Here is a 23,442-nt window from a genome sequence, read left to right as displayed (position 1 = left end):
GTGACAAAAAAACAAAAACAAAAAAAACCCCGCAGTATCAAACAGTAAGCAGTTAGCCTCTCGCAGCATTTCCAAGGGTCAGGAGCGTGAGACTGGCGTAGCTTCAGGTCTCTCACGAGGCTGCAGTCCAGATGTCGGCCAGGGCCATGGTCACCTGGAGACCTGACTGGGCCTGGATGTCTGTTTCCAGGACGGCTGGCCCTTGGGCCTGTTGGCACAAGCTCTAGTTGCTCTTCACGGGAGCCCCTCCACATGCTGCTTGAGCGTCCTCACAACATGGTGGCTGGCTCCCCCTCCCCCCACCCCCAGAGGGAGTGACCCCAGAGAGCAAGGAGGAAGCCCCGGCATCTTCTGTGACTTAGCCTCGGAGGGCACCATTTCTCCCTCAGTGTCCTGTTCTGGAAAGAGTAGCCCGTATGCAGGTGGCGTGGTAGAGCTCAGAAGACAGAGGACAGTGGGAACCGGAGGGCTCGGGACACACTTCCTGGACGAGGGGGCATTAGAACGGGGTTCAAATAGTCAGGGAGCATCAGTGATGCAGGGGCGCATCTCAGGCGACAGAGCAGTGAAGGGCCAGGGACAAAGGCTGCGTCCTGGGGCAGGGCCTGGGGGCTACGCACAGAAGTGGAGGCCTGAGACGGCCGGCATTGGGGAGCCACGGGTGCTTGAGTGGGTAAAGCCATGGTGACGGGGCAGTCAGCAGCGTGCCCATCCAGGTCCCCGGGCAGCGTCCTGTCTGTCCAGGAAGCGTGAGCCTCACAGAGTCCTGCCCCCACCTCACCCCACCCCTCTCCATCACCTTGTCTGCCCTTCTCTGCAGCCCGGCCTTCACCTTTCCCCACCCCATCAACCCCGTGGCCTACCAGCAGATCCTGAGCCAGCAGCGGGGCCTGGGCTCGGCCTTCGGACACACGCCACCCCTGATCCAGCCCTCGCCCACCTTCCTGGCCCAGCAGCCCATGGCCTTCACCTCCATCAATGCCACGTCCACGCAGCTCAGTAGCAGCAGCAACTGTCTGAGTGATGCCAACCAGGTAGGTGGGGGTGGGGGGCGGGGGGCCACCAGGCACTCATCTGTACCGAGCGAAGGCCAGTCACGGCCATCTCATGCCAGGAACATGTGGAAGGACTCTGGGCACGGGTCTGGCTGGCACCGTACCTCTGGGCAGAGGCCACGTGATCAAACGGGCCTCAGGCTGGATCCCCGGTCAGGAGGCCAGGGCTGGGTCCTCACACTGCCCTCGCTCACCATGGGCCAGCACCCAGCCTCAGTTCTTTGGCTGCCTGTCCAATAAGCATAACGACTCAATGGAGAAGCCCTAGTGTTCAGAGTCAGGCATCATACAGGGACCTCATACACAGCATGTAACATGGGTGGCTGAAGCAGGTAATTAATATTGTACGGCTTAGTTTGAGAGCATGAGTTTACCCAAGGCCATCTTAATCGACCTTCCCAACGGGCTTCTGACATGCCCGGGCCGGCTCACAAGCGCTTGGCGTGCTCGGTGCCGTGAGCATTTGATGAATGAACAAGGTCCTGTTTTGCAGATGAGAAAGTGCAGTTGGAGTCCTAGAGACAGTATCAGGTAGTAGGAAGAGCGCAGGCCTCAGAATCAGATCGTGTTTTGAACCCTGGCTTACCTGAAAGCTCTTTCAGCCTGAGCTCACACCCCTGCAGAGTGGGGCTGCCACCGGTATGGGGTCACTGAGCCTGGGTCCACCTGGATCCTGGTTGGCGCTCACGATGGCCGTCCTTGAGGTGAAGCAGCTGCCCGGGCCACCCAGCTGGCAGGGCAGAGGTGACCACGTGCTGGGGAGGAAAGACCAGAGGCCGTGCGGTCTAGGAGCGGCCCTCTTCTAGAAAGTTCTCCCCAGGGCTCCAGGCGGCCACCTAGCACCTCCCCCAGATGGTGGCTGTCGGCTTTTGTCACATCCCCTGACACCGCAACTCTAACCCGCTTGTCCTGAGGAACCAAGCTCTTCTGTCCCGCTCCCTGGACTGGCCGGCCCTGTTGTCCTCAGACCCAGAGCCTCCCCTGCCTGGGAGGGCTGAGAAGTTGAGGCCACTGAGTCGGGCGCAGGGTCCCCAGCATTTCTCAAAGAGAGGGTCTCTGCTCCATCTCCATTGGGGGGGGCTGCGTGGTAGGGAGGAGGGTGCTGGCGGGCCTGGCCCTGGGCTCCCCGGGCTGTGCCCCAGGCCTGAGGACCAAGCTGTGCGGTGACTCAGTTTCTGAAACTGCAAACACAAGTGTTGGCCTGGACGGCCTAGTGCGGAGGGTCCAGGATAAAGCCCAAGCAGAACTTTGGGGTGCCCCCCTGTGTTCCCCTCTCCCAGAGCAAGCAGAGCAGCGAGTCGGCCGTCAGCAGCAGCGTCAACCCCCTCGTCATTCACAAGCGCAGCAAGGTCAAGACCGAGGCCGAGGGCCTGCGACCGGCCTCCCCTCTGACCCTGACGCAGGTAACCTGCTGGCCGTCCTGGCCGGGCTCGAACTGGGGCCGGGCCTCGTCTCCTGGGGCAGCTGCCTTGGGGCCGTGACCCTGTTGAGAGTGGGTAATGGACGGCAGCCTGCATGAATGAATGAATGAGTGAGTGAGTGAGTGAGTGGACCAGAGAGGGCAGGGCAGGCACGCCAGGAAGCTCAGGGAGGACCGGAACTGTGTCCCCAGCTCCCCGCACACACCTCACATGTGCTCATCATATGCCTACCTGAGGGGGAGGGAGGAGGGAGGGAGGGCTGCAGCTGTCTGTCCCTGCAGCACAAGCCCCAGGCCAACTGAGTTGCTCACGGCCCCTGAATGGCTCAGGCCCCCTGCGTCTGCGCCCTCTCCCTGGAAATCTGAACCCCACCCTATTCCCTGAATAGTAGGACTCACATCGGCCCAGACACCACCACCACCCAGCTTCTAGGCCACTTTGTCCCCTGCACTGCGCAGTTAGCTTTGGAGAGGTGGCACTTGGGCACAGTGCCTGTTTTGGCTCTGCGTCACCAGGTTTGCCTAGGGCCTGGTGCGCAGTGGCTGAGAGATAATATCTTCTAAGGACTCAACGCACGTTTGAGGGGGTGAGTGTTACAGTGCCTGGGAGGGGAGGGGGGAAGGCTGCTGGCGGGAAGGCCAGGAACAGCATCCCGCAGCCCAGAATGAGCCTGTTGTGGGGCTGAGACCCTAGTGCATGTGTCTCTTTGGAGATCCTGCCACTTATTCCAACACCAAGCCGACAGGCACACAGCCCCAGCTCCAGGGGAGGGGACGGCACGCATGCTGACCTCTGGGGCAGGCCTCTCGTGGCAGTCTGGTCTCCACCCATTACTACGGAATCCACAGCTATGACACCATGGGTCCTCGGGGCCTCTGGTCCCCGTCTCCCCTACATCTGCCGGACCATCCTTTATCAAACCTGTAAACCATAGGGCGTGCTCCAGGCACTTAAGTTTTATGAAATATTGGGTTCTGTTATTGTCAGGCAAACAGAGAGGTTGGTGACAAATTCTTCTCCCCTCACTGACACCAGAGCATCTCTGCGTGATGCGTGGTTTCCGCGCGGCTGGCCACCATCAGGGGCTGTTGAAATTGATGAGGACGGTGAGTGTCCACGGGAGATAAACTCACTGGAGCCGTGGGGCCAGGGCTGCGGGGAGGCGCCCAGTGCCGGGGAGTCCCCCGCCCCGCCCCCTCAACCCGGGGGGCTGCACAGAGCCCACCCTCCTGCCCAGCTCCGCTCCTACCTCGTGTCATGGAAGGACAGACGTTTATCATGCGTAGGTTGTCACCGTGTCACTTAGTGTCCTGACTCTGACCTGACTCCTTTGCTCCCTGACTCATTTGCAAGGTGGACGGGCTTGCTTTCTCTTGGCAGCAAATGCAACAGAACGGATCCCTTCTCAGCTTCCGCCCTCAGGTTCCTGGGCTGGGGTGCTGCTTGGCTGGAGGCCCAGGCCCACCCCCTGCCCCTGCACTCTCCTCGGATCACGTGCATGTGGCAGCTTCTTCCTGTCCTCTCTGAAATAAGCAGGGCAGGCAGCTTGAGGAGTAATACGTCTATTTCCAGTTTTTCTGCAAGTGCAGAGGCATTAGGAGGCCCCAGCCCTCCGAGGGCTAGACGGCTAGAGATTCGGGAAGGAGGCATTCCTGCCCCTCCTTTTAATGTGGACCCAGCACTGCCCGGGGACTTACTGGACAACACGTCATTTTCCTTTTCCAGAACACGTGCATTAATTGTAAGGTGCTCTGGGAGACGACACTCAGTACCCACCGCCTGGAGAGCCCTCTGCAGCCCCAGTGGAAAGCCAGTCTGGGGTGCAAGTCCGCACCGGCCACGGGGGGTGGGTCATGAGGCCAGTTTCTGCTCCGAGAAATGGACTCAACTTCAGGAGGGAGGCTGAGATGGAGGCTGCAGCCTCCGCTTCATTGAGTCCCTGTAGCCTTTGGGAACTGGGGTGCCTGTCTCTGGGGAGAGGGTGTCTGTCTCCCCTTAGCCTGAGCTATAAATGCTTTCCCCAGAGGCTCTTCTGAAAGACAGACATTCCTGCCATTTTACAAATAGTTTAGAAGTAAAGCAGGTCCCCCTAACGTCTGCCCCTTTGCCTGGCTTTGCTCTGAGCCCGACCCACAGGCCAGGGGATACCGGGGAGGCCTCAGCCTGCTCTGGAGGGCCTCGCCGGGCCTTCTTCCCAGCCTGGCCATCTATGCCTCTCCCCGTGTCCCTGCTCCTGGTACCACTCAGCCTGTCCTGTGTGCCCGGCTTGGAAGCTGCCCCCGGCCAGCTCTGTTGGCATCAGCTGGGATGGGGGGCCTTGTGGGGTTGACCCTCAGTCTGTTGCTGGTTTGGGAAGAAAAGCCTTTGTCCTCTTTGAAAGGAATTTCGGGTGCCTGTGATCAATGGAAGGCCCATCTCAGGGGCCTTTCCTTTACCTTGAAACGGGCATACGTGGGCCCCATCGTGGCCGGGAGACATGAGCCCAGATGTGGGCGGCCACAAACTCACTGTGTCCTGGAGGGAGCCGGTCAGCCTCTGCTGGAACGTCAGGGTGCCCGGCTGTCATACCAGAATACAAACACCCACATTTTAGGGCTGTCACAGGGAAGCCCGATGCTGGGAGAGAATGTAAGTGCCATGTGTGCCCTTGGGAGGAGGAGACAGTATGAGGGTGAGGCCAGGCCAATGCGTGTGGAGTTTCCTCTTGCCTCCAAACAGGAGCTGACCCCGCACACACTTTAAATACAAATGCCCGCCGCCCCCGTGAGCCTGTGGGGCCTGCCCCAGCTCTCCCCAGGGAAACCCCACCAGATAAGCAAAAGTCACTGCCCTCCTGTCTCCTGTTCTCCTTGCCATGGCCGTTGACCCAGGACTGATAGGACTCCGTGTTGAGGGCCAGCCAGCATGTGTGCATGCTTGTGTGTTCATGCGTGTGATGTGCGTGTGAGCACGGGCGTGGCCCCGCCTAGACCAGCCCACGGGTCCTCAGCACAGCCTTCACGGGCTGATAGTGACCTTTCCTCGGGGCCAGGTGGCTGGATATGGCTCATGTGTGTGTGCTCCGCACCCCCCCCCCGCCCCCCCGCCCCAGGAGCAGCTGGCTGACCTCAAGGAGGACCTGGACCGGGATGACTGTAAACAAGAGGCTGAGGTGGTCATCTACGAGACCAGCTGCCGCTGGGAGGGCTGCACCAAGGAGTACGACACCCAGGAGCAGCTGGTGCATGTAAGCCCCCGAGCGCCGTGGCCGGCCTGCCGGGCCCAGCCCAGGCCCCGGCTAGAGAGAAGCGGCCCCGGAGATGCCTGGGCCACCTCCTGCGTGGGTGGAAGGCGTGATTACTTACGGAGGCCGTGCTTGTTTTCTAAAAGGGGACTTATAAATACATATGTAGTACAAGAGATTAACAAAAATAATGGAAAATTAGAAGGAAAGAAACAATAAAATGAAGCCCAAAGTAAAGGTGTATTAAAAACCAAGTGCTCAGGGCTTCCCTGGTGGCGCAGTGGTTGAGAGTCCACCTGCCGATGCAGGGGACGCAGGTTCGTGCCCCGGTCTGGGAGGATCCCACATGCCGCGGAGCGGCTGGGCCCGTGAGCCATGGCCGCTGAGCCTGCGCGTCTGGAGCCTATGCTCCTCAATGGGAGAGGCCACAGCAGTGAGAGGCCCGCATACTGCAAAAAAAAAAAACCAAGTGCTCTGAGCTTGGTCTTCTTTTATTTTTATTTTTTTCTGGAGCTTCCTGGCAGCCAATGCAAAGAGGGAAATAAGATTAGGTAAGCCAGCCAGCATCCACAAGATAACAACAAACCTGACCCTGAAACCTGAAAGAAGTTTCTCCCATGGAGGGAGGAGTTGGTCATTTCCTCTTGGAGACCATGCACAGATACGCAGTGTACATGGGTGCAGCTGGGTGTTTATACCCATACAGGGAGGGGGCTGCTGTATGATGCCTGGGTACTGACGGATCAGGAGATCAGAGAAGGCCATAGGAGCCGGGTGTGCCCTTCAGGGTCTGCCTGTAAACTTTTCACAACAGCAGCCACTGTGGGCTCACTCATGCAATGCAAACAGCAGGAACAGGAGCTCAAGGTAGGAGGTGCCTGGCTTCCAACCTGGCTCCACCACAGCTAGCCAAGTGGTTCTGAACAAGTGACTGAACCTCTGTGAGCCTCGGGCTTTTTCTCCTGTAAATAGAGGTGAAGCCCACTCTACAGAGGGGTGAAGGTTGACCATGATACCAGCATAAGCACTTAGCAGAGAGCAACCCTCCATACACAGGCATTCCCTCCTGGCTTCTCCTCCCTGTTCCCCAGGCTGGCCCCGAGTGGTTCCCTCTTCTCCGTACAGAAAAGAACTTAAAGTCAAGAATAAACCTCCCCCAACCCCAACACACACTCCTTGGTGAGTAAGCGTCTGTAAAGATGAATCTACACCAAGGTGGAAGCTCAAATGCTGGGTAGATCCCCACTCGGCAACTCTCTTACATTTTAACCAATTTAATTGTAAAATTGAGTTAGCTACCTGACATTTTTTAAATATTTTAAAAATTATGTAAGTATTATATAAACATGTTCTCTTTATAATCAAATTGAGCACTATGGAAGTATATAAAATGTAGAGTAAAAATCCCTCTACCCTCTCCTTTCTCACCACCAAAGACAAGCATTGTCCAGAGTTGAGCGTGAATCCTCCAGATGGCTTCTGTTCACACACGCACGTGCACACACACACACGCTGGTCACACCCAGGAGCCATCCCACAGGAGCCACCTCCTCCCTAGCTCTGTGAAATCAACATTTAAGACACCACCCACTCCCCCTGCTTCCTTTTCTCATGGGCTTGCTCTCAAAGACTGTAGGTTTCTTTGGTGTTGAGGTTTTTCTCCCCAAATTTTCACCAGGGGACTGGAATTTCTCAGCAAACCCATTGCTGCTGACGTCAAACCTGTAAAGCACGGTCTTATCTAATCCTCCTGGGACTCAAACATAATTTTTCAAACAAGTGCCCTGAGCTAGAGTTCACATACATATCTTTTTTTTTTTTTTTTTTTGGAGCTTCCTGACTGCCAATGCAAAGAGGGAAATAAGATTAGTTCAGCCAGCCAGCGCCTGCAAGGTATTAGCACCTCTTTGGGTTAAACAAGTCTTGAGGTGGAGTAGGGGCCACTGGAGCTGTGAGCTTTGGGACAAATCAGATAGATGAAAGGGGGAAAAGAGAAGATCTGGAGCCAGAGGGGTTGCAGGCAGAGAGGTGGAGGGGAGGATGTAAAAGATGCCCAGCAAGGAGTGGGTCAGCCCTAAAGAGTGGCGAGGGGATTCCTCAAGTAAAGGCAGGGGCTCCAGACCTGGGAAGAAGGGCTCCAGCTGCAGGCTCCTGCCTGGGTCCTGGGGCTGTGGGTGACTGTCTGCACCTGGCCCTGAAAGGAGCAAGTTCCTGTGTTGGGATGTGGGGAGCAGGCTGGTCTGCTCGGCTCCGTCTCTCTCTCTGCTCCCTGGGAAGATGGATGGCCTGGGCACGCATGCAAACTGGAGCCCCTAGTCAATTATTAACAATCTGTTGCTAAGGAAACCAAGAAAAAAATGAAAGGCGTTGTCAGGAAGCATTTTTATCATTTGAAAGGCTTTCAAAATGGAAAGTGAGGCTAATATAGGAAGATTTCCCTGGAAGTTCAGAGCGCCGTAGATTTTGCTTGCTCTGATGTCGGCATCTGGATGCATGATGGTCCAGCCTGTCACCCAGGGCGCGAGGGCCCAGCGGTTTTCTGTCTTGCGGGGAGAAGGTGCTGCTGGACCCCAGACGCTCAGCTCCGGCACAGCCTTGTAGGTTGCAAAGGTCTACAGAAGCGCCGTCCAATAGAAAGACACCACCAGCCCCAGTGCCAGCCCCACATGTAGTCTTACATTAGCTAGGGGCACCTTTAAGCAGAGTGAAAGGAAACAGGTAAAATTAATTGGATTCATGTATCAATATTTTGTTTAACCCAAAATATCTAATATTATCCTTTCTGCATGCAGTCAGTATATCACAAAATTATTGAGATATTTTACATCCTTTTTTCATTCTCAGTCTTTGAAACAGGTGTGTGGTTTACACTTACAGCCCATCCTGGTCGGGAGCAACCACCTTTCAGGGGTGCAACAGCCACAAGCGGAGATGGCCAACCAAATGGGACAGTGTGGGTCCAGATGTGGTGGCAAAGATGCCACCATTCCCACTCCCCAGTTAAACAGACAACCTGAAAGATTAAGGACATAAAGGTCCTGAGGCCCCACCCATGTATCAACACATCCCAAAGCTCAGAAGTAGTAAGAGCCCTGCTCCAGTGAGGACTGCAGCCTTCAGTTAAATCATGAAAGCAAGTAACAAAACCAAATGTCCTACTCAGGGCGGCTTGCTCTGCTGCCTGTGACAGAAAACCTCCGTGGCCTGTTGCTGCCCATCACAGGGAGAAACTGCCCCCGGGGGGCGCACAGGTGATGGGCCCAGGGCAGAGACCAGAAGGTATGGGTGCAGGGGCTGAGAAAAAGAGAAAAATTCTCCCCATGCTCCTGACCCAGGGCAGTGCTGGCTGGGGTGTGTCTGAGGCCCACTCGTCCAGGGAAGGCTTTCTGGCCATGCACTTCCCAGCTGCGCCTGGGATGCCCGCCCCCCTGCTCCGAGCACCGAGGGCCCCCCCCACCACTGCAGGATCAGCTGGATGTCTTGGGCTGTCCCGCCTTGCCTTCCTGGGCCGTTTTGTCCCCCGGGCAGCATCACACACTGCCCAGGGCACACCGTCAGGGTCAGACTCTAGCTCCCTCCTGGGCAGGCTACTTTAACAACCTGGGCTTTCGTGAAAAGGGGACAAAGCTGTCATCTCATGTGTCACTGTCAAAAAGAGAGACGAGGATGCATTTATGTTTCTGTTATGATAAGAATGTTAGGGACCTCCCTGGCGGTCTGGTGCGGTTAGGGCTCGGTGCTCTCACTGCCGGGGCCTGGCTTCAACCCCTGGTCAGGGAGCTAAGATCCCACAAGCCTCGTGGCCTAAAAGAGAAACAAAAATGTTATTTAAAAATTTCTGGAGCCATAGGGACAAGCTTGGGAGAGGCAGCTCGTGCCCCCACTGTGTGCGTGTCTGCCCCACCGCAGCTAATGAGCGCCTACTGTTTGCAGCCTGGAAGCACCATCATAACCATCCGTTCTCCATAGACCAGAGCCTAGAGCCCAGACTGGAGTGAGCGGGCTGTCTCTGACCATCATGGAGGGTCACTTTGATGACTAATTGGAAGATGCAGCCCAGATAACTCGCGAGGAGGCGTGGCCGGCACCTGGATGCTGGCCCGTGCGGCGGCTGGTCTGCATAGACCAGGTGGGGTCTGGAGGGGTGGGTGGACGGGCTCACCCTTCCCCGTGGGCTTCTTCCCGGCAGCACATCAACAACGAGCACATCCACGGGGAGAAGAAGGAGTTCGTGTGTCGCTGGCAGGCCTGCACGCGGGAGCAGAAGCCCTTCAAGGCCCAGTACATGCTGGTGGTGCACATGCGCAGACACACGGGCGAGAAGCCCCACAAGTGCACGGTGAGTGGCCGCGGGCCGGCCCGTCGGCCAGCTGATGGGGCTGGTGTGGGCAAACCTGGTGGGACAGCGTTGGGACAGGCCTTGCCGACAGGGTGTCCTGTCTGAGCCCGCCCGGTCTTGGGTCCTGGGGGCCCTTCTTCTGTCTGTCTGCTGCCCCAGATCTTTGCCTACTCTCCCTGTGGGGCAGTGTGTGCATCTCGGTACCTGTGGGGGGTGGGGGGCATGCTGGTGTCTCTGTGGTCGTGTCTGTGTTACCAGGAGCCCCACGGCACAGCTGTGCCCTCACCCAACTGGGTGACCCTGGGCAGGGGGCCAGCTTGGTGGCTCCCTGCAGCCTGTCTTCTGCACAGAAAAGAGTTTCACTGGAGAGTCACAGATTGGGCGATGACGGGTTAAAAGTCACTTTGGTTGAGTTTTTTTTATAAGTGAGAACGCAGTGATAAGACCTTTTAGACAGTCTCCCTTATGGAGTCAACAGGATTTGTGACGCTCTTGGGTTGGCCAAAAAGTTCAGGGAAACCCGAACGAACTTTTTGGCCAGCCCAATATTTGGTGAGACCTTTTTTTAATTTAATTTAATTTATTTTTGTATACAGCAGGTTCCTATTAGTTATCCATTTTATACATATTAGTGTATACATGTCAATCCCAATCTCCCAGTTCATCACAGCACCACCCCTCCCCTGCCACTTTCCCCCCTTGGTATCCATACGTTTGTTGTCTACATCTGTGTCTCTGTCTCTGCGCTGCAAACCGGTTCATCTGTGCCATTTCTCTAGGTTCCACATATATGCGTTAATATAGGTGAGACCCTTTTTTAACACACAGGAATTGCTCCCTCTTTCAAAGAGCGGTGGCCCTGTGATGCACTCCTGTGGCTGTGACAGAGGCCTCTGGGAACTGCTCTTTGTGAATTACCGTATTTCATAGATTCTGAGACATACACTTCATTCTCATTTTAATGACTCTGAAATCAGTCTGTCTTAAAATCGGTGGTGTCCAGGATTCAATGAAGTACACTACCTTTGTTGGCAAGGTTTTGGTTTTTTTTAATTGAGATAGAATTCACATACCATAAAGTTCACCCTTTTTTAAAAATGTACAATTCAGTGATTTTGAGCGAATTCACAAACTTGTGCAGCCTTCACCACTAGCTAATTTCAGGACATTTTCAACACCTCCGCAAAAGAAACCCCATACCCACCAGCAATCACCCCCATGCCCCCCTCCCCTGCATCCCCTGACCACCACTAATTTGCTTTCTGTCTCTATCAACATGCTTATTCTGGGCAGTTCATAAAAATGGAATCATACAATGTGTAGCCTCTGTGTCTTTTCCTTCACTTAGCATGTTTTCAGGGTTCATCCATGTAGTATCATGTATGAGTATTTCATTTCTTTTTGTGGCTAAATGATACTCCACTGTGGACAGATCACAGTTTTTTGTCCGTTAATCAGTTGGTGGCTATTTGCATTGTTTTCACTTTTTGGCTAGTAACACTGCTATGAACATTCACGTTCAAGTTTTTGTGTGGTTATGTTTTCAGTTTCTTACGTATATACCTAAGAGTGGGTCATAGAGTCATAGAGTGGGTCATTGCTGGGCCATAGAGTAACTCTATGTTTAACTTTTTGAGGACCTGCCAGACTTTTCCAGACAGGTGACAGTATTTTACATTCCCACCAGCCATGGGTGAGGGTTCTGATTTCTCCACATCCACACCAAAACTTGTAGTTACCTGCCTTTCAGTTACCTAGTCATCCTGGTGTGTGTGAAGTTGCATCTCATTGTGGTTTTGATTCGCATTTCCCTAATGACAGATGATTTTGAGCATCTTTTCTTGTGCTTATTGGCCATTTGTATATCTTTGGAGAAATGTCTACTCCAATATTTTGCCCACTTTTAAATTGAGTTATTTGTCTTTCTGTTGTTGAATTGTAGTAATTTTACTAGAGCCTGATTGGATATATGACTTGCAAATAGTTTCTCACGTTCTGTAGGTTTTCTTTTGATTTTCTTCATGGTTTCCTTTGAAGCATAAAAGTTTTAAATTTTCTCAAAGTCCAATGTTTTCTTTGCTTGTGCTTTTGGTGACGTGTCTAAGAAACCATTGCCTAATCCAAGGTCACAAAGATTTACCCCTATATTTTCTTCTGTGAGTTTTATAGTTAATAAATATAGTTTTATTTATATAAACATATAAATATGTACGTGTATACATTTAGTAAGGTAGTTCTTCCGTTTAGGTCCTTAATCCATTTTGAGTTAATTTTTGTAGAGGGTGTGAGATAAGGGTCCAAATTCGTTCTTCCGCATGTTGTTACACAGTTGTCCCAACCCCATTTGTTGAAGAGACTATATTTTCCCCATTGAACGGTCTCGACACCCTTGTTGAAACCCAGTTGACCCTAAATGTGTGAGTTTATTGCTTAAGTCTCAGTTCTCTTCTGTTGATCGATGCATCTGTCCTTATGCCAGTACCACACAATGTCTTTTTCTTAAATTGATGTACAGGTGATTTACAATGTGTTAATTTCTGCTGTACAGCAAAGTGACTCAGTTATACACATATATACATTTTTTTTTTTTTTTTGCGGTACGCGGGCCTCTCACTGTTGTGGTCTCTCCCGTTGCGGAGCACAGGCTCCGGACGCGCAGGCTCAGCGGCCACGGCTCACGGGCCTAGCCGCTCTGCGGCATGTGGGATCTTCCCGGACCGGGGCACGAACCCGCGTCCCCTGCATCGGCAGGCGGACTCTCAACCGCTGCGCCACCAGGGAAGCCCCACATATATACATTCTTTTTTATGTTCTTTTCTACGATGGTTTATCCCAGGAGATTGGATATAGTTCCCTGTGCTATACAGTAGCTTGATTACCGTAATTTTGTTGTAAGTTTTGAATTGGCAAGTGTCAGTCTTCCAAATTTGTCCCTTTTGCAAGATTGTTCTGGCTCTTCTGGATCTTTTGCAGCAAGTTATTTTCTTAACACCCCGAGTGGTAGCAAACCATAGCCCTCTGATATGAGCTGTGAACTGCAGAAACAAATAAAAGGCATTGGAGTCAAGTGTGCCCAGTCAAACTGGTCAGGAATAAAGGGGAGGATGTGAAGAATGAGACAGTTCCTGTTGGGGTTTACGTGTTATTCTGGGGGCAATTTTCACAGCTACACTGGATGCAATTGCGGTGTGTTTGGAATAGGTGCCCCCTGCAGTGATCCTTCCTCCCTCCCTCCCTCCCTCCCTCCCTTCCTGCCCCTGTCTCTGGCTCCCTCTTTTCTTCCTTTCCTAAAATGTTTACTGAGCGCTGCACATGTTTCTCTTCGTCAGGCGCTAAGTCCTAGGAACACAGAAATGAACAAGACCCAGAAAGTACCTGCTCTCCGGGAGCTTATATCCTAGTGGGAAGGCCAGATAACAAAATGATTAAGATAATTATAAACTGTGTTAGGAAGTATAAAGGGAAAAGGGTGGTATTATAATTAAAAAAATCAGAGAACTGCTCTCGGAGGAGATGACCTCAAAGACTGAGAGGGAGTGGGCCAAGCCAATGCCGGGGTGGGTGGGGGTGGGAAGGAGGTTCCAGCCAGAGGGGACAGTGTGCGCAAAGACCACTCGCCAGGAAGAGCTCAGTGGGGTTGGGGAGCAGAAGGGACCGAGGGCGAGGATGGCCAGCTCCCTCAGGGACGCAGAGGACCCTGGATTTTATTCTCAGCACATTCAATGCACAGAACAGTTCTAATCAGGGAGTGGCGTTGGGAAACAGTTGACGAGAACATTTACAGAGTTTGTAATCATATGGGAAGAGTCTTTACAATGTGCTGTTGATTTTAACGAGCAGAATAAGTAACTGAACGCTTGAGATGTTCCCGATTTGGGTTTGAAAAACGTGCGGGGATGAACTGCAGAGTCCCCAGAATGAGATTTGCCTGGGTGTCGGCTGTCCCTGGGCCGTGGACGGTGTCATTTTCCTGTCCCTTCCATGTTTTTGCGACGTGTCATTTATATAATCAGGAAGGAAGGTAGATGCTGTCGCTGAGATCCGTGCGCCTGGCTGCACGTGCGGGGCAGAGCGGGCCCCCAGGTCAGGCTCCCTGCGGTGGATATGGGGCGCCCTCACTGACTGAACCCTCCTCTTCCCAGTTTGAGGGCTGCTCGAAGGCCTACTCCCGCCTGGAGAACCTGAAGACTCACCTGCGCTCCCACACAGGGGAGAAGCCGTACGTGTGTGAGCATGAGGGCTGCAACAAAGCCTTCTCGAATGCCTCGGACCGCGCCAAGCACCAGAACCGCACCCATTCCAACGAGGTACCCGGCCCCAGGGAGGCGGGCAGCGGGCACGTGCGTGAACGCATCACCCTCATCCCACGGCTTCTAGACACCCAGAGGCCATTCGGTGGCCAGGTGCCACTTCCCTCTGCCCCCTGGTGTGGGGACTCAGCATGCAGCGGCAGCCCTGTCGCCCCCACCACAGGCTGGCAGCGCGGATGACACGCTCCAGCTGCTCGTGCCGCCGGGGCCTGCGGAGCTGTCGGTCCCTCCCCGCGTGGAGCACAGAGCAGCCTCTGTCTCTCCAGGTAGCCAGAACCCCAGGCAGGGCTGAGGGAGCCCAGGGAGGAATGTCGGGTGGAAGCTCATGGTGGCTCTGTACCCGCCTTCCGGTCCCCGCCCAGCCATTCAACTGCTGTCACTCAGGTAGACTCAGGAAAGGATGTTTCTAAACGTTTTGATACATTTTGGACCCCAAAGGGACTTGCTCCAGTGCTGGTAGGAAGTTCAAGGACTTCCCAAAGGTATCTGAACCCCTCAGAGTGTCTAAAGACAAGAGCTAGCCTTGGATAAGGGTGTGTGTGGGTATGTGTGTTTGCAAGTATGTATGTGCATGTGTGTGGATGTGGTTGTATGTATTATGTGTGTGGGTGTGTGGCTATGTATTTGTAAGTATATGTACACGTGTGGGTGTTTACATACGTGTGTGTGAGTTTACGTGGATGTGTGTGCTTGTATGTGCATACGTGTGTGTACCTGTGTGCATGTAGACAGAGTATGTCTATATGTGGATGTCACTTGTGTGTGTGTGTATGAGCTCAGGACCGAGGTTCAGAAACCCTGGGTTTTCATCCCACTCCTGGGTGACTTGGGGGCAGTGTCTTTGCCTCTCTGAACCTGTCTTTCCTCGTGAGACAGAGCAGGTGTTCGTGCTGTGTCACAGACGTATAACGAGGTAATACGCTCGCTACTGATACCAAAATGCCCAGCGCCCCAATCGCTATGCGGATCACACCAGGCACTGTGTGTCCCCTCCCTCTACAGGCTCTGATCCATGTCCCCGGTCCGTGGTGGGGCCCCCTTAACCACAGGCTTACCTGCAGGAAAAGGTGGCAGGCGAAGCCGGCGGGGCGGGGCTCCTGCGGGGCGGGACTCCTGTGGGCGGGACTCCTGCGGGGCGGGGCTGACGTGGCTCCATCCATGGACCCAGCGCCTTCCGACAGTGCCGCCAGCTCTGCTCTGCCGAAGGACGCGGCTTCGGGAAGACGGACGGTGCTCCCATGCGGAGTCTGCCTTCCTGTCCCATCCGTAAGGCCTCTTCTCTTCCAGAAACCCTACATCTGCAAGATCCCAGGCTGCACCAAGAGGTACACAGACCCCAGCTCCCTCCGGAAGCACGTGAAAACGGTCCACGGCCCAGATGCTCACGTCACCAAGAAGCAGCGCAACGACGTGCACCTCCGCACCCCCCTGCTCAGGGAGAACGGGGACAGCGAGGCCGGCGCCGAGCCTGGCCGGGGCTCCGAGGAGAGTGCCGAGGCCAGCAGCACCAGCCAGGCCGTGGAGGACTGCCTGCACGTCAAAGCCATCAAGACCGAGCGCTCCGGGGTAAGCAGGGCTGCGCAGCAGAGGCCCGGTCCATACCCCGCCCCCAGGAGGCCGTGCCCAGCGGCACCAGGGGCGCAAGGATGTCCCTCCTCTCTCCAGCTCAGCTGGCCCCCATCACCACCTTGGGCCCCCATGGAACCTGTTTCGTGCCAGGTCCCATCCTGCTGGGCAGGCCGTGGGTGACGGGGATGCCTCCCCCGACGAGGTCAGTTTGCAGGGGGTGGGGCGGTACCCGGTGTCTGCCTTTCCAACCAGTACCCCCCGCCGCCGCAGCTGCCCCCGCCCCTCTGTCCTGTCTCTGCGTCCTTGCCCCTCTGGCCTGCACCCCTTTTGTTCTAACCACCTGTTCTTTGTCTCCACCTCTTTCTCCTGACTGTACCTCCCTTAAGGATAGACGGTACTGAGGTGAGCGAAGCAGCGGGGTGGGCTCTGGGCGCGCTGGCGTGAGTGAGGGGGGCTGGGGCGCTTGTCCAGGCTCCTTACGGCCGGGAAGGCAGGTTCGGGTACGTAGACCGCAGGCACCGCAGGTGGGGCCGTCGGAACAGCTCGAGGCTGGCAGCAGGGGTCAAGCTTGCAGGCACAGGGGGAAGCGGTGGGGTCCAAGCCCACGTGAGGGTCAGGGCAGGGTGGAGGTGTGAATCTGGACTGCGGAGCAGGGCGGGCCTGACCTACAGAAGGCCTTGAGTGCCGAGGTGAGGGGTGTGGGCCGTGCTGTGTGCAGCTCCCCTGGAAAGGTCTGGAATTTGGGAGCCTTTAGGTTAGAAATGAACCAGGGATGCTGCATCCCAGGTGAGCCTCATTTGGGCTCAGATCCCAAGTCACGGTGGAGGGAGCCCAGTTTCTGTGGGGTTCCACCCCGTACACGTGTGCCACCAGCTCTCGCCTCAATTCACCCTGTTGCAGAGGGAGGGCTGGTTTGGGGTGGCCACTCAGGTCAAGGGCGAGGGCTGTGTCCAGCAGCTGCACCCTCCGCAGTCAACCCTTCCCTTTCTAGCAACCCACCTCCGGCCTGCTGGGCAGACGGCAGGTAGCAGGCCTTCACTGTTTCTTACTTCATCGAGTGGCCCACCCCCATCGCTGTTGTTGGGGTACTTGAGTCTCCTCCTTCCTGTCCATTTCACGCGGCTGCGGCAGCCTCTGTGGGGCTCAGCTTCATAGGGTCCACATACTGACAGCTCTGCAGGCAGAGAGCTCTGGCCCAGACGCTGGCTGGGAAAGCTCAGGAGCATAGCAGGGGGCTAGGGCAGGTGGGTGGTGGGTACCTGGCGATTACCCGCTGCCTTCTACTCGCCGGGTGGTCTCCATCCATCCACTGACTCTCTCCAGGAGTCAGGTTGGGTCCCGCTTACAGTTGGGGAAGTCGAGGTTCAGAGCAGTGATGCTTTGAAAGCTCCTCCATACGGCAGCTTCCTGCCCCCGGGTGTGCAAGGGTGCAGCATGGGTGGCGGGGCCGGTGGGTGCTCACACCCTCTGAGTCCGTGCCTTCTCACCATGCTCCCCACAGCTGTGTCAGTCCAGCCCCGGGGCCCAGTCTTCCTGCAGCAGCGAGCCCTCTCCTCTGGGCAGTGCCCCCAACAATGACAGCGGTGTGGAGATGCCGGGGACAGGGCCCGGGAGCCTGGCAGACCTGACGGCTCTGGAGGACCCACCGCCAGGGGCCGACGCCTCCGCCCTGGCCACCCCCTCTGCCGGTGGCCTGCAGCTGCGCAAACACATGACCACCGTGCACCGGTTCGAGCAGCTCAAGAGGGAGAAGCTCAAGTCGCTCAAGGATTCCTGCTCATGGGCCGGGCCGGCTCCACACACCCAGAACTCCAAGCTGCCCCCGCTGCCGGCAAGTGGTGAGTGGAGGCCCTGGGCGTGCAGGTGGGGTGGGAGGGAGCCCAGGGCAGCACGATGAGGTTCATACCCACCAGGCACCATGTGCCCTAGAGAAGATGGATCTTACAAGCCCATTGCACAGGTCAGGGAATTGAGGCTCAGAGAGGTGAAAGTGCTTTGCTCAGATCGGTGGCAGAGCTGAGGCTCAGCCCAGGCCTGAGTGGCTCCGAAGCCCATGCTCCTCCGGCTACACCATACTGCATCCCCATAAGCCCCCAGGCAGGCAGACCCAGCTCAGCCTTTGCTCTCCTCGTGAGCCATGCACTTGCCTACCAGGCACCTGCCGCGCACACCACGGCAAAGGGCTCGGCAGGACAGGGACACGTTCCAGGTCCCTGTGGTTAGAAGGCCAAGTTACGAGATGCCGAATGAGCGAGTAGCGCTGAGGACAGAGCTCAGTGTAGCTCGAGAGAAAGCAGGGCAGCTGGGGAGGCGCAGGGAGGGCGTCAACGGAGGGGGCAGCCCTGTGCTCAGCCTCAGGAAGCATTGGCCAGACTTTGAGGTGGAAGACGTCTTCACCAGGCATTTCTTGAGTGCCACTGTGCCAGGCCGCGTGCCGGGCGCCAGACACCTTGAGGCACTGAGCCTCCACACTGCCTTCCAGGGCCCAGTGTGCACCGTGGCACTGAGTTATTAAGAGGAGACCCTGAGAGGCACCACCTTGCTCCTCCTTGAAGGGGGGATTCGTTGCCCCAGCTGTCGAGGGAACTGCCGGCAGATGGCCTTCAACTCCCCACCTCCTCCAGAGATTGCCTGGGGTGCTGACAGCTGCCTCACCCAAGGTCACCCCTCCCGGCATGGCCCACGTCCAGGGATAGATCTCTGCAGGGCTATAGAGGCTGCTCAAGGCCCAGAGCTGCCTGTGAGATGAGTCGCGGCTGGCGGTGGGCCTGCGTTGCAGCTGTCTTCTCCCTAACCACTCTGCTGCCTCTCCACACCACCCCACCGTGGCTGTGGGTCTCAGGACAGTCCCCCTAAACAGCCTGCTGGGTAAACTCAGTCCCAGGGGAGCCCACATGGCAACGCCCATCCGTAGATGGTGGGGATGCAGGGAGGCTGTGGCCAGGGCCCTCCTGGGCTCTTGGGGGTAACCCAGTGCTACGGAGAGGCACATCCCATCCACAGCTGGAGAAACTGAGGATGGGGCCGAATGAGAACGCAGGGCCAGCCGGGCAGTGCTAGATTGGGATCGGGCCTCCTAACTTCCACTAGCCGCCCTGGCAATGAGTGCCACCGTTTGCTAACTGTCCCTTCCTTTCTTCCTCTTGTTGAGAAATCATTAGCTGGGTTCCTGCTGGGTGCCAGGTCCCGTTCCAGGACTCTGGGCCCAGCAGCCTCAGTGTGGCCCAAGCAGGCAGTGTACCGCCCCTTGTCCCCAGTCCCCGGCGCTGACCCCTCTCCTCTCCCGCAGGCTCCGCGCTGGAAAACTTCAGAGGCGGCGGCGGGCCAGCGGGGCTGCTGCCCAACCCGCGGCTATCCGATCTGTCCGCCGGCGAGGTGACCGTGCTGAGCCACCTGCAGGAGCGCCGCGACAGCTCCACCAGCACGGTCAGCTCGGCCTACACCGTGAGCCGCCGCTCCTCGGGCATCTCCCCCTACTTCTCCAGCCGCCGCTCCAGCGAGGCCTCGCCCCTGGGCGCCGGCCGCGCACACCCCGCCAGCTCCGCCGACTCCTATGACCCCATCTCCACCGACGCGTCGCGGCGCTCCAGCGAGGCCAGCCAGTATGGCGGCAGCGGTGGTGGCGGCCCGGGGCTGCTCCAGCTCACGCCCGCCCAGCAGTACAGCCTGCGGGCCAAGTACGCGGCGGCCACGGGCGGGCCGCCCCCCACCCCGTTGCCCAGCCTGGAGCGCACTAGCCTGCGGACCCGGCTGGCGCTCCTGGATGCGCCCGAGCGCGTGCTGCCCGCTGCCTGCCCGCACCCGATCGGGCCTCGGCGGGGCAGCGATGGGCCGCACTACGGGCCAGTGGGGCCGGCGCCCTCCTTCCCCCATGAGGTGCCGGGCGGTGGGGCGCGGAGGGCCAGCGATCCCGGGAGGCGACCCGATGCCCTGGCGCCCCCGCGGGTGCAGCGCTTCCACAGCGCCCACGACGTGACCCCGGCAGCTCTGCCGCTGCCCCGCGCCCAGGGCCGAGGCCTCCGTCTGCAGAGCCACGCGAGCGCCGACGGCGGCCTGGCCCGAGGCGCCTACTCGCCCCGGCCGCCCAGTATTAGCGAGAACGCAGTGATGGAGGCCTTGGCGGTGGGGGCGGACGGCGTGGGCCCCGAGGTCAGCCTCGGGCTGCCGGACGACGACCTTGTACTGCCTGACGACGTGGTGCAGTACATCAAGGCGCATGCCGGTGGCGCCCTGGAGGAGAGCGCCCCAAAGGTGTACCCCCCGGAGAGCACCTGCTTCTCCGAGAACCCCAAACTGCCCAGCCCCGGGCTGCACGGCCGGCACACGATAGCGGCCGCAGACTCCAACGTGGGCCCCTCTGCCCCTGTGCTGGGAGGCTGCCCAATGGGTTACGTGGCCCCCTCCAGCCTGAACAAAAACAGCATGCCTGTGCAGTGGAACGAGGTGAGCTCCGGCACCGTGGACGCCCTGGCCAGCCAGGGGAAGCCTCCGCCCTTCCCACAGGGCCACTTGGCGGTGGTGCCACAGAAGCCAGCCTTCGGCCAGTATCCAGGCTACAGTCAGCAGGGCCTGCAGCTGAGCCCCGGGGTCCTGGACAGCTCGCAGCCACACCTGCAGCCCTGCAGTGGAGCGCCCTCTGCGCCCAGGGTAAACTACATGCAGCAGCTGCGGCAGCCAGGGGCAGGTGGCCAGTGTTCCAGCATGGCGGCTGCTGTGAGCGCCCACCCTGGCTACGGCCAAGCCCATCCCCAGCTGAGCCCCCTGGGTGGGGCCCCGCACCAGTTCCCCCGGTCCTGCAGCAACATGGCGGCCAAGCCGGGCCACCTGGGGCTCCCCCAGCAGATGGAAGTTGTCCCTGACCCCGCCATGATGGGCAGCAGCCACAGGGAACTTGACATCCCCAGTTCCAGCCTGGCTAGGATGCCACCACCTCACCTAGCCCAGAGCTACCCACAGCAGAGCCATCACCTGGCCACAGCCATGAGCCAGGAGGGCTACTGCCAAGGCCCCAGCCTTGTGCCTTCCCACCAGCCTGGCTTCGTGGGGCCTCAGCAGGGCCCGACGGGGGCGGCCGGATCGAGCTTTGGCCTAGTGCAACCCCGGCCACCCGCAGAGCCCGGCCCTGCTGGCCGCCGCCGTGGGGTGCGTGCGGGGCAGCAGCTGGCCTATGCCAGGGCCTCTGGCCACGCCATGGCTGCCCTGTCAATCGACCAGGAGATGGCAGAGTCTGTGCCCAAGGGGACGATGGGCGGCGTGTTGGCCCTGACTCCCCAGGCACCCGCCCAGGATGCGGGCGGGACCCAGGACCGCAGCACGCTTTACTATTACGGCCAGATCCACATGTACGAGCAGAACGGAGGCCTGGAGAACCAGGCCGGCTGCCAGGCCATGCGGCCCCAGCCTCTGCAGCCCCAGGCCTTGCCCTCGCCAGGGCTCAACCAGGTGTCCAGCACTGTGGACTCCCAGCTACTCGAGGCCCCCCAGATTGATTTTGATGCCATCATGGATGACGGCGATCACTCCAGCTTGCTCTCGGGAGCCCTGAGCCCCAGTCTCCTCCACGGCTTCTCCCAGAGCTCCTCCCGCCTCACCACCCCGCGCAACTCCCTGACTCTGCCCTCCATCCCCGCGGGCATCAGCAACATGGCGGTCGGGGACATGAGCTCCATGCTCACCAGCCTGGCCGAGGAGAGCAAGTTCCTGAACATGATGACCTAAGGCCCCGGCGCCTGGCGCTGTGCGGACCCCGAGGGACCAGCGCTTCCCAGAGCATGGGCCTTTCGTCCGTTTCATCTTTTCCCCCCAAAAGTATTAAATAGGTCTGAGGGAGTTTGGCCAGTGTCTGGTTCAGACCACAGAGGCTTTAAGGGCAGGTTTATGTGCGTCCTGTCTGGTCTTCTTTTAGATTATCTGTAGGAACTCTGAAGAAAGCCTCAACAGAAAAGGCAAGGCAGGAATGCAAAACTCGTTTACACAGCGCTTCGCAGCCTTTGGTGTTTATAGGACCACTCTGTTCTGGCTTTGTCACCTCTGTCATCTGGCTAATGAGGGATTACGTTGGCCCAGGGCTTTCTAAGCACACGTGGAAAGAGGCGAGAGGAACCACATTTGGATTTGAATCTGAAAGCCATACTAGGTATTCTAATCCAGGAAGATAAGTTTCTTGTTCCAGTACCTGCAAAGTAAAGGAATTCATGGCCCACCGGAATTCTTCTATGAAGCTTAATTCTTGAGGCCTCTAACATCCCTTGCCATGGAGTGGAAAAAAATTTTTACCTGGATGATTTGGAAGCACATCCTGATTCCGGGTTTGGTAGAGCAGGCATCTCTACCCCGCAAAGCTAAGTTTACAGCTGGCCGACTGTCCAAGTGTGTGTGGATGAATGAAGTATGGAAGTATCACCCGAAAAAAGGAAAGAAAACAGTGTAATACTCAGGACAAGCCCAGAAGTTACCCTGGCCTCTCCAGACCATGTTTACAGTGTTCGTGCGTGTAGAATGTAGCCCTTCCTGAAAAGAACACATTTCTAAATACCTCGGGGCTGCCGGAGCTGCTGTGGGTTAAGGATGGCCAAGGTGAGCTGAAGCGTGGCCTGGGACCTGGGTAAAGTGAGCGCACCGGGGGCCCAGCTTCAGGCTGCCCTGGAGGTCTCCCAGTAGGACGAGGAAGTCGCGTGTTTACCCAAGCCTGTTTCTCCAATGCACTATGCACCCACTTGACCATGGATAAACCCCAGGGCTTGACAGCAACCTCCGCCCAAGTTCCTCCAGGCCATGCAGTCTGCTCACCAGCAGCCCAGTGACCAACCCCCTAGCTACAACATGCAGTCGCGGTGTCTTCTGGATTCCCTTCCCGCCGCCCTCCTGTTCATTTCACAGAGAACGATGATATGCATGGTGTTCTCAGTGGGGGTGGGAGGGTGAAGGGGTTGATTCTTGGGACTCTGAGGGACCATCACTGAATTCTCCTATTCAGTGTTGGCCAAGCCCCACCTGGAAATGGAATTTGCAACTGGCGTCAGAAGACATTGTTCCCGAACATACAGTAAGGTAAATAGGTGCATCCTCCCTGCCACACACATGTACAAACACTGCACACCTTTCCCATGTTGAATTCGTGGCAACCTTGCCAAATCCACCTGCACCACTATGAACGTGGAACCGACTATGACCCTGACTTCAGCCAGGACAGGGCCGAAACCTCACCTGGGACTCTACATCCCAGAACAGCAAATGCTTCGTCAGCGTCCAAAGACAAGGCCAACTTCAAACGACAGCCCTGGGACACCTCCAAGGCTCTGGGCTCTGTGTGGTGCACGGTCTTTCCCCGCGCTAGGATTTCACTAGCTGTTCCCAGCCTGTATATTGTCTGTACAGAAGACAGCATCCCTGAAAATACTGTAGGTGAGTCATCCGGTCAGATTTATATGTCCAAAACATTTTTAGCTTTTTCTACATGCGATGAATTGAGATGACATACTCAACTTGTAAATAAGTCTTTTTGTACATTAAAAAAGTAATTTTT

General features: G+C 57.0%; 1 protein-coding gene across 3 annotated transcripts in view; it reads left to right on the top strand.

Annotated features, from left to right (window-relative positions):
• GLI2 (GLI family zinc finger 2) overlaps nt 1-21,720 on the top strand; it is a 178,470-nt gene extending 156,750 nt beyond the window's left edge. Inside the window, exons 6-13 of one of the 3 annotated variants that reach the window (XM_065880225.1) lie at nt 821-1,034; nt 2,336-2,518; nt 5,508-5,702; nt 9,889-10,038; nt 14,181-14,345; nt 15,636-15,914; nt 17,419-17,755; nt 19,207-21,720. In XM_065880225.1, the coding sequence (XP_065736297.1) occupies nt 821-1,034; nt 2,336-2,518; nt 5,508-5,702; nt 9,889-10,038; nt 14,181-14,345; nt 15,636-15,914; nt 17,419-17,755; nt 19,207-21,635 (3,952 nt within the window). In that variant the 3' untranslated portion in view covers nt 21,636-21,720. Of the gene's footprint in view, nt 1-820; nt 1,035-2,335; nt 2,519-5,500; nt 5,703-9,888; nt 10,039-14,180; nt 14,346-15,635; nt 15,915-17,418; nt 17,756-19,206 lie in introns of all 3 variants that reach the window. The other 2 variants (XM_065880226.1, XM_065880227.1) reach the window with 2 other exon arrangements.
• The last annotated feature ends 1,722 nt before the right edge of the window (nt 21,721-23,442 follow it).

The sequence above is a fragment of the Phocoena phocoena genome, chromosome 7 (assembly GCF_963924675.1).
Source record: "Phocoena phocoena chromosome 7, mPhoPho1.1, whole genome shotgun sequence".
NCBI lineage: Eukaryota > Metazoa > Chordata > Mammalia > Artiodactyla > Phocoenidae > Phocoena > Phocoena phocoena.
This window is presented reverse-complemented; position numbering and strand designations above follow the sequence as displayed.